This window comes from Taurulus bubalis (genome assembly GCF_910589615.1).
Source record: "Taurulus bubalis genome assembly, chromosome: 2".
Taxonomy (NCBI): domain Eukaryota; kingdom Metazoa; phylum Chordata; class Actinopteri; order Perciformes; family Cottidae; genus Taurulus; species Taurulus bubalis.
In genome coordinates, this window is record NC_136590.1 from 31,503,401 (window position 1) to 31,513,953 (window position 10,553).

At 39.1% G+C, this 10,553-nt stretch overlaps 1 protein-coding gene across 1 annotated transcript; it reads left to right on the forward strand.

Annotated features, from left to right (window-relative positions):
* Positions 1 to 1,658: 1,658 nt before the first annotated feature.
* Positions 1,659 to 9,902, forward strand: LOC306753392 (gamma-aminobutyric acid receptor subunit rho-3-like; the record flags this gene model as incomplete). Its single annotated transcript, XM_079237261.1, has 9 exons — positions 1,659 to 1,786; positions 2,406 to 2,518; positions 4,928 to 4,995; positions 5,093 to 5,316; positions 6,406 to 6,488; positions 7,233 to 7,370; positions 8,700 to 8,852; positions 9,296 to 9,489; positions 9,600 to 9,902. The coding sequence occupies 9 exons, from the start codon at positions 1,659 to 1,661 to the stop codon at positions 9,900 to 9,902; spliced, it is 1,404 nt and encodes a 467-aa protein (XP_079093387.1).
* Between the last annotated feature and the right edge of the window lie 651 nt (positions 9,903 to 10,553).

The window sequence follows — 10,553 nt, forward strand, 5'->3', positions numbered from 1 at the left end:
GACCACGGCACTACAGAAGCGTCATGCAGTCTGTGTTTGATGTCATCGTTGGTTCTAAAGTTTCTCTTTCTCTGCTCCAGGTTTCTGTTCCTTCCTTAATTTAATACAGAATAATCAAACATGTGTTTTTCAGAGTATTGTTTCATAATTTCTTTTTGATATTTGAATTTTTAAGATGTATATGTCTTCAGTAGTTTATGTTCCCTTCGTTTTCATTAGTGGTACAGAATAATTAACTTTCTGTCTGTTGTGTAACATATCCCATGGCCATAAGCACATTGATAATCTGTCATGTTGAATGTATATTAATAGCCAGTGTGCTGCAAATGTCCTGTATGTGGCCAGCTTGCTGGTTTAATTGAAGTTTAATTAGTTTTTAAGCATTCAATGTAATTAATATAATGTAATATATATATATATATATATATATATATATATATATATATATATATATATATATATATATATATATCTTTCGTCCATATTAAAATAATGTATGGTCTCAATAATTTAAAATGTTGAGTAAAATGGTTAAATAAATAAATAGAAATTAAATTAAAGAATAAATACATTTTAAGATGACCTAAAAGTACAATCTTAATAGTGTGTTATATTACCAACAGTGACATCAGAGGAATCAATATTTGTCTTGCTTCAGTTTTTTTTTAATTGTTAAAATCCTTTGAGAAGCATCAGTCAACACATGTAACCACACGTAGTTCACTCTGGTGTTATGGGCATCACGGCAGCCCGTACACATTGAGGTCGTAACATCCTGTTGGGGGAATGTCAACAAATGTCTTTCCCCTTTCATATTAACCAGTGAGAAGCTGCTGTGGTGCTGGAGTGTCCATCACTGTCTGGATGTGACCTACGAATAGGAAAACTAGTATCCATTAAAATAGATATGTATGCTTCTTTTTAGATGTCACAATGCTCACCTTTTGTTTTAGAAAGGAATTGTTTCAACTGTATATATATCCTCTGCCGTGAGCGATATCTGCTCTGAAGTCATATGTGCAACATTTGCAGATGTAGCCCAAACAGATGCTTGCATCTGTCTCCTGTGAATGGGATCCGTCCTCCCACCACTACAGTGCGCAACTCGAGGGAAAATCCTGCAATGTATAAAACTAGGCTACAGGCTTCTTTTTTTTTATCTGGTCAGCATGATGATGCAACTGCTGGTTGTATTATCCCTCTCCCCGCCCCCTGCCTCCAGTTTGTAGGTTACTGAAAGATTTCACCAACCAAAGATAAGAAGATTAGAGAGGAATTAATGGTATTCCTTTGTCATTATAGGAATAAATTGATATTTGGTTTTACGTAAATCAGAGGGTGGGGACAGTGGGGAGTCGGAGCAACATGTTTTCCGCAGACGTAAGCAGAGGGATGGCACAGAGAAAAAGCAAACTCAACCAGGAGGATGCCTGTGCACTGGAGCTAAGCACTGACTGATGTTTACCATGTTAGAGGAGATGAAACAGCAGGATAATGCCGAAGTAGCTGGGTGTGTGCGTGGCTGTGCACAATGAGTGCTGCTGGGACATGGACGTGCCAGTAGAGGACGGGGACAGCTTTGGCATTCCCAGGGCGAGACACTGACGCAGTGGGAGGAACGTTTTGGTTCCTCTAGTCTTCCAGGCCCCAGCTTAACCATGAGAGTGGCCCTCCTGGCCTTTAGACTGGTGTGCCTGGCCTGGTTGTGGCCTGTCAGCAGCCACTTTCCAAACAAGAGGAGACACAAGGAGCAGTACGATGAGAACACCAAACAAAAGCACGGAGGGTGAGCCAATGTGGGATTTCCCGTATGACACTTTGTTGTAATTGCGGAGCTGCTTCTGCTGTTACTTTTTAACACCAGGCATCTACATTTGTGTGGCTTCTCGAGATGCTACTTTACAATGTCATCACAAATATTGTTTTAAATATGTAAAAGGAAAGTAAGAGCAGGTGATTTAACACGTGAGGATGGAAGATTTGCTGTTGATTCTGTTCCACTTAAATTGTATTCAGAATTATTCATCATATCCTATCATTAAAGTACAAAGTGCTTCGTAATTGAGCAGTAAAAAATGTACATGAAAGTACATTTTTGATTCACATTAATTAATGAGGTTTTCTAGGAAGGCAGTGAATACAGATGGAACTTTTAGAGCCAGACACAAAGAGGCCCCCCAATATCTCTGACCCAGTTGCAACCATGTTAGATCAGTAAAATAACTTTAATTTCCAAGGGGCCATTGGCCTTTGCTTGTAATCAGAGCGCTCAAGTCCAATTAACCATCGCTAACTCCCTCAACCAGATGTCAGTGCTGCTCCGAGTACGTCTGTGTTCGTAAGAGAAACATAGAGACAGAGAGAGTTTCTACGTTAAGCTGTTATGTGTTCTCTTTGGTTCTCAGGCGGGTGGATCTTAAAATGAAAAAGCTGGACAGTACCAAGTCTCTGCTAATTAAATCTGAGCAGCTGCTTCGAATTGAAGACCATGACTTTGCAATGCGGCCTGGATTTGGAGGTAAAACACAAATCTAAACTATCTCCGTACATAGAGTACATCTATTCAATTCCACATATTCTTTCTTTTGTTGATGTTTGGTCATTTTTATAATCATGTGCTTTCCTGGTAATTTAGGAAGGTTAATATAGGTTACTGTGCTGTCGTTTGGTATTACGCCTCCAAAAAAAACCTTAGTGACCTAGATTGTCTGCTGCGAGCCTATGACTGCAGACAGTAGTACAGATAAAATAAGCTGAACTGCGTACTTCATTCTGTGGGAGGAAAGTAAAAGCCCAACGCTAGAGGATATTCAAAACACTATAACTAGAATCTTTCATTTAGACTGTAGAAGATGTATGTATATATTTACATAGCCTCAAAGCACAAATCTTGATTTCGTTATTGCTATTAATTCAAGTAAATGGTGGACATAATTAAATTAAATAACCACATTACATTCCAATAATATTTACCGGTACTTCAGACACTGAATAATTTCCCCTTAATTCCAATTTCCCTTTGAGGTTACAACATTCCTGAAACATGTGAAGGCAGCAGTCGCTCTAAATAACAGTCCTCCAGGGACTCCAACCTGCTATTTAGTTACCGTAGGAGCAGTTGAACGATCACATTTTCTTTTCTAAAAAAGCAAACATGCTTTGTTGTACAAAACGCTACATAAACCATCTTCAGGCGTACAATGCAGGGGTATTGGCCTGTGCACAATTGACTGTAACAGACTTCCTGTATGTCAACATGTTTTCTTTGCAAACCATAAGGTCTTAAAAATAAGCAACATGTTGGTGTTGTGATTGAATGCTTTATAAAATCCTTTATTGCTTGTGCACCAGTGTGTGTCCAATATAGTTTTATTTTTGTAGTCTATGAAGTCTATGTGCTCCTCTCATTCTAGTTTCAGATGCACATCAATAAATACATCTGCTATCAGTAATTTGCTTTTTTAAAACTTTTTAATCCACTTGTCAAACATCACGTTTTGTTTAAAACAATAGTTATTGGAGTAGAAGAGTTGACACAAGTAACAGAATCAAAATTGTTGTTTCGGATTTCCTTTCTCCTTGTCGTCCCTCAAGTTTACATTTATAATCCTGTAGCTTTTGACCTTTTCACTGCAGTTACTCTTTGTTGGTATTGGAGAGTGTCATGCCCATCGATAACCTCAGTGACCTCACATTGTAAAAAATGAACAGGCCTACCTGTCTGCTATAATCCCTCCCATTTCACTACTCTACTGTAATTGTAGGCTGATGGTTTTGAGTGCTTACCTTCATTAGATAATGGCACAGAGAGAACGGGATGTTTAGTACGCATCAGACGTTTACAGTATTCTGACGCCTTATGATTAAATAAGGACCACCAGATACACAACATACATATCTGTAATAGTACAATCTGGTGGTATTTACAGTATTTATTTGGCTTTACTCCAGTTAACCAACTGATATAATTGTTAGTGGCAGTGATTGTTTGTCTTTGTGCATGCTGGGACAGGCAGTTAACAAACATGAACTGATGAACGAATGTTTTGGTAATCTATGTAACACAAGAGATATGTATATCCATGTAGACCCCAGTTTTAGAGTCTGCACAAACTGCAAGACCCAAGGCATGATGGAAAAAGCCTGGCGTTCATCTGATAGCTGATTGGCTGTTCATTTTGACCACAAACTGTGTCTGTGTCTGTGTAATTGTAATATTTAATGCCTGATTGTAAGCTATTAGGCCATGTTGAGGTTGATAAAGGTTATCTATAAAGCACTTTTGAAAATAAGCAATAACAAAGGGCTTTACAAGGCAGACAAAAATACAATGCCAAATACACACATTTTACAATTCTTGGCTACGACGGTGTCATAACGTGATGTATTTGCAGAATTTGAAAGCAATTTGATTAAAGTTATCTTCTCAAAAATACAATATTTGTAGATTCTCTGAAAGAGTCAAGTAAATCATAATACTGTTTGGTTACTTAAAGCTCATCCAGAAAATGAAAAGCTGAGTACAAGTTTGAGATATCTACAAACCCTTCAAGTATGTTGTTATATAGTATCCTATTTGAGCTTCCTGAGTGAGCAGCAGCAGAATTGTAGAGATGACGATGAGGATTACCGCTTCACTAAAGCTATTATGTATAAACTGACAGCTGTGTGTAACTGATGAAGAGATGTTGAAGCTATACAGTTTGTATTGGAAGATGATAGCGACTCTAAAGGAGTCACGCTTAAGAACCAGCATGATGTCAGGGGCATCCCTTTCATCCAACCTTTTGTCTGTACAATGTAGTTTATGTCGTGTAGAAAGAAACACACATGCACATAGAAAATCTCTGGCAGATGTGTGGTTCGTGGTGAATGTAATCCTACTGTTGCTCAAAGCTGATCCATTACAATGTTTGACCTTTTGCAGGTTCGGCTATTCCTGTCGGCATCGACGTCCAGGTGGAGAGCATTGACAGCATATCTGAAGTCAACATGGTATGTGCCTCTGTGATTTCTGCAGTTAATTTCGCCAGTATACAGGGTCCCCTTTTCTCTGCTGGGTTTGAGCTGCTGTCGTTGTTTTTGTTTTCAGGACTTCACCATGACTTTGTACCTGAGGCATTACTGGCAGGACGATCGCCTGGCCTTCCCCTCCAGCAGCAACAAGAGTCGTACCTTTGATGCACGTCTTGTGAAAAAGATTTGGGTTCCTGACGTGTTCTTTGTCCACTCGAAGCGTTCTTTTATCCATGACACGACCATGGAGAACATCATGCTGAGGGTTTTTCCTGATGGTAATATCCTCTACAGTGTCAGGTAAAAAAAGTTTCCTTTACGTTACTCATAAAGAGACGAACATCAAAGTAGTGAATGATTAAAACAAGGCTAACTTTTGCTGCGCCCACTGTGGTAAATGGTAATTGTAGGCTCATGGCATATTGAAATTGTCTTTATTTCCAAAGTTTTTCTTCAGTCAGTTGTTTTAAAGACATCATTATGTTTATCTGTGACATGTCAAAATGTTGTGTAACAGGAGAAAAAGAGCAGGAAATTAAGCAAATGTGTTAATTCATGTTAGTTAGTTAGTTAATAAGATAACACCAACCACAAGTTACTGTTCATACCAGACCAAGCACGGCTGTAACAGCAAATCCATTGTTTGGTTTTGTTGGTGTCCTTGTAAATGCCTTCAATCAATTTGAAATACATACTCATCTGTGTTTATTATCTACTCCAAGCTTTTTGGATGCATTCGTCTAAAAGTCACCAGTTAATTTGATCCGTCATTAAATGGTCTTAATCCTGTCGATTTTGACAACCGAATATGCAACAACCAGACATTTTGCTGCTGTTATTCCATGTGTAAAGCTTGCAAACTGGTCTGGATAGTTGGGGCAAAATGCCATTTCCCTTTAAGTTACATTTACAATCAGTAGTAATTTCTTCTTTAAAAAGGTACATATCTTTAACCTAACCTATGTATATACATCTACTTCAGTGAGTCATGAGTTATAAGTTTTAAAAAAGAGGTCAACCAAGATAAAACCATCCACTGGACTATTAATGCAAGGTTTAGCGAGCAGAGCCTGGACGGCATGTGAAAAGCTATATCAGACTACATTCATCGTATCCATTTCAGTAACAGATGTTGACAATATGGCGTCATCCCTAACAGCTTGCTGCAGCCACAGAGCCTGAGCGACCCAGTCACAGCTAGTGCATGACCAACAGAGTGCATGCATTAACTGTTTATTAAACAGTTTTATACCCTTTTTGACATCTCACCGGCTGGTTGATTAAGATTTATGTGAGCATGATTAAAATATGTTCTATAAACACAGTTGCTGTTGATGCGGAGTTGCTTGATTTATGTGGGTGTTTCTTTAACTGTAAGATGTGTTTTAGGATCACTGTGACGGCACTTTGCTCAATGGACTTCAGTAGTTTCCCTCTGGACACACAGAATTGCTCTCTGGAGCTAGAGAGCTGTGAGTACCCATCTACAGTTGGGACATTTCTTTTTGAAGTTTGTTTGTTTTGTTGCAAAAAAATGTGCACCAAGTTCTACTTTACTTAATGTGCTTACTCGACATGAAAACATCTGGAAGAACCTTTGGTGCACTGATTTGTAATTTAAAAGGCACCGGCTAGCAATACTGCTGAGCTCACTGAATTACACATTTAGCATATCCATGCTGGTCTAAAAGACTATTGGATAGCTTTGATAGTCACCCTATAGGGACATAAACACACACTGAACAGCTCTAAGTGCATTACCACACTTCAAAAACACACAGTAACCATCGCCATCTTCTTTTTGCAAAGACTAAATAAATCATAATCCTCAATCAGGTCAATCTCTGACCATTATAAATGTCTGCTTTCCTGATGCAGGATTTACTGAGGATTCTGTTTTTCAATCTGCTCTGAACATGAATTTGGTCATAACTGGCGATACTTGGGATTACTTTCTCTGTGGGAAATCTTTTGTCTATCTGGCCTGCTTCTTTCTCTCTCTCTCTCTCTCTCTCTCTCTCTCTCTCTCTCTCTCTCTCTCTCTCTCTCTCTCTCTGTCTGTCTTAAATTGTTACATGGATAAAGCATGGATCCTAATCTCAGAGGAGAGTCGGGAGGCCCATTTCCGTGCGCTCTCTCCTCTCCTCTGCGAAAATCATCCATGACTCTTCTAAGAGAGGCAATATGTGAAGGTGTCCCTCTCTCCTCTCTTGAAGATGCTTACAATGAAAACGACCTAATGCTCTACTGGAAGAACGGGAACGATTCATTAAGGACTGACGAGATCGTGCTCTCTCAGTTTTTTATTGAAGACTTCCAGCCTTCCTTTGGGCTTGCCTTCTACAGCAGTACTGGTATGTGAGGTTAGAGCCGTGAGGGCCCCTCTGAGTTGTACCCGGTTTGGGAATGACCAGAGAGCTCCTTATTCAAGCTTAATACAGTGAATGTCACAAAACCCTGTCTGCTTTTCTAAAAAAAAGGTTTAGACCTGTATACAGTATTATATTGTATTCATCTTCACACCTGCTGGTAACTCCAGCAAACAGTGAGAACAATAAAGACTATAGCTTCAAATGAATGTGTACAAAAATAAATAAATATAAATCAACCTCCCTTTTCAGAGCTCTTCAACCTCAATGAATCAAGTCTGATTGATTCCGTAACAAAGTATCAGTAACACTGTAGGTCTAAACATCCTGAACTGTCCCTTTTAAGGGAATAGTCTGAGCGCGAACTTTCTTATTTGCCTCACTCTCATACTTTGGGTGTTTCAAAGAGTCAAGGATGCTTCCTTGGTGGGGGTTTTAAAAACGCGGAGCATACATGCATGCATCCTTTAAAATCCTCTGAAAAAAGAACTCAGACCTTTGTGGATTTTTTAAGGATATTTGACATTGAAACAGTCCTCCGGCAGGAATCAATGACGGAGCAACCTTGAAATTCAACCATTAAAGGATCCTTCCTCGACTTTGAGAAACCCCTTGTATATACTGTATGTATGCATGTCTCAATATAAGGCTCCCGCCAGCAGATGGTTAGCCTAGCTTAGCATAGCAAGTGAAAGTAATGGGCTTGTCGGCCTCAGACTGAAGGTACCGCTCACAAAACTTACAGAACACACTAGTGAACACCTCATTTTGTAAGTTTTAGACACAGCCATTCGCTGCTTTCCTCTATTTCAAGGGAGTAAATTATTAAAAAAATCTCAACTTTTCAAGCTCTGTTTTAAAGATGACATGGTTACATGTTTTTAAAGGTCATATGTAAGAAAGCATGTGCCATTTTAATTACAGTATTCAAATATCATTTAATATTTCTTCTGTGGTATGATTTAATATTTTCACATTTTGGAGTTGTATGAAACCATGCCTTCCTCTACTGTCATATTTTCAGTGTGAGAAAAAAAAGGGGGGCCAGGGAGATTTTCTTCTCAGTGTGAAATAATCTATCTTCTCTAAGATGTTGTTATGTAACTTCAGCTCTAGACAGATCTGCCAGATCTGAGTTGTAGGTTCTCCCTGTTGGTCCATCTGATTTCTTAGATTCACAATTTACACAATACTATGCAGATTTGTTTTGCAACATTTTCTGGAGTGATAGTCTTGTTGCTGTTTTTACTGTATGCCCTGCTCCCCATCCTGCCTGCCCCACCTCCACTTTCTGTGCATTTATCTCTGTTTCAGGTTGGTACAATCGGCTCTACATTAACTTCATTCTCAGGAGGCATATCTTCTTCTTCATGCTTCAGACGTACTTTCCCACCATGCTGATGGTGATGCTGTCCTGGGTGTCTTTTTGGATAGACAGGAGGGCCGTACCTGCCCGTGTCTCTCTGGGTACTGAGACCACGTGACCGTGTTGTCTTGACACATGTTGACAGATTTATAAAAAAAAATACTATGTCATATGATGATATTTTTATCCAAAATCTGTACAAAAGCATCACTTAGCCTAGTTTTCTGTTTTATTTAGAGGATTACTTTGACATCTTGTGAAAGCGTATTTGCAGAAGAGAAGATATCGAAACCACTTTCATAATTCTCAGCAAGAAAGGGAAAAAGCATTTTTCCAAAATGTTGAACTATCCCTTGAAACTTTTTGGTGGTTAAAGTATTGAAACACTGTAGATACACTAAGTATACAATAATAAGGGGAATGTTTACTATCCAACTTGGGTATTTTATGCCTATTGCATTCAGCGTAGAAGTTTAATCAATCCAAACAATGGATGTTATTTGTGAGGTAACATTGTAATACTCATGATGTGTTGTGTATCCAGGCATCACCACGGTTCTGACCATGTCCACCATCATCACTGGTGTCTCAGCCTCTATGCCACAGGTGTCTTATGTCAAAGCTGTAGACATCTACCTGTGGGCAAGCTTCTTGTTTGTCTTCCTGTCTGTCATCGAGTACGCCACTGTCAACTATTTCACTACAGTGGAGGAGATGAAGAAGCTCAAGAGGGCAAAGGTCACTCTTATTCATTTATTTATTTTTGCCGAGAAAATAATCTTGAATCATATAATAATTTCCTACCGTCAGGACAGACTAACTCTCCTCTTCTGCCTCTGTTGCTGCAGAACCCAAACGCCTACGATGCCAGCCAGGCTATGGCGTTCGATGGCTGTTTCCATGACAATGACATCGACCTGACTTCTCTCCCAGATGTCTCCAGCACCCCGAACACAGAGAGGAACACCCAGACTCGAAACTCTACTGTCTCCGGACCCACAGAAGGCACCCGGCTACGCCGCATGAACCCTGTGAAGCAACACGTCAGCTTCATTATGAGCAACAGCTACATGATCGACTCCTACTCCAGAGTCATATTTCCTCTGGCTTACCTGCTCTTCAACATCATTTACTGGAGTTTGTATGCATAGTACATAACCTATGCAGCAGAATAAACAGTATTCATTTGTGATTATTTTCACCATTTGGCTATACAATGTAACACCAACAGGCTGCAATGAGCTGATTTACAAGAATCTGTTCTGCTATGGGATACGACCTCAAGTTTGCACAGTGTCTGCCGATGGGCATAGATATCTTGCATGGTGTCTTTTACTCAAGGAGTGTTCAGTTGTAACTTGGAGAAAATCTAAGATCAGCTGTTGCATTGAATGGCTGTTATTTTTGCGGATGTTTGTGTTTTTGACATGTCTGTTTTATAAGAGAAAAAGTTTTATTCTAACAAATATATTATATTTCTTGATTAGACACAAAACATGGAATTATATAATTACTTTACATTGTCTTGAAAATAAATTGATGGTCTTAAATATGTTTCATGCTAAACATTTCCTGACAAAGGTTACTTTACTTACAAATTATTTATATTTGTATTTATCATGGGCAGCATACATTTATCACATCAATGTGATGTAAATGTGTCAGATTTAGCCACAAGGCCAATTTGTATCTGGTCCGCTGCTGCAGCCCAGATTGATCCAAAATAGTAAAGGTGCAATGGCCTATTCCCAATCTACACACTACAGGAGCGTGGCTCAAAATCTGTTAGGATTAAGGGCCGT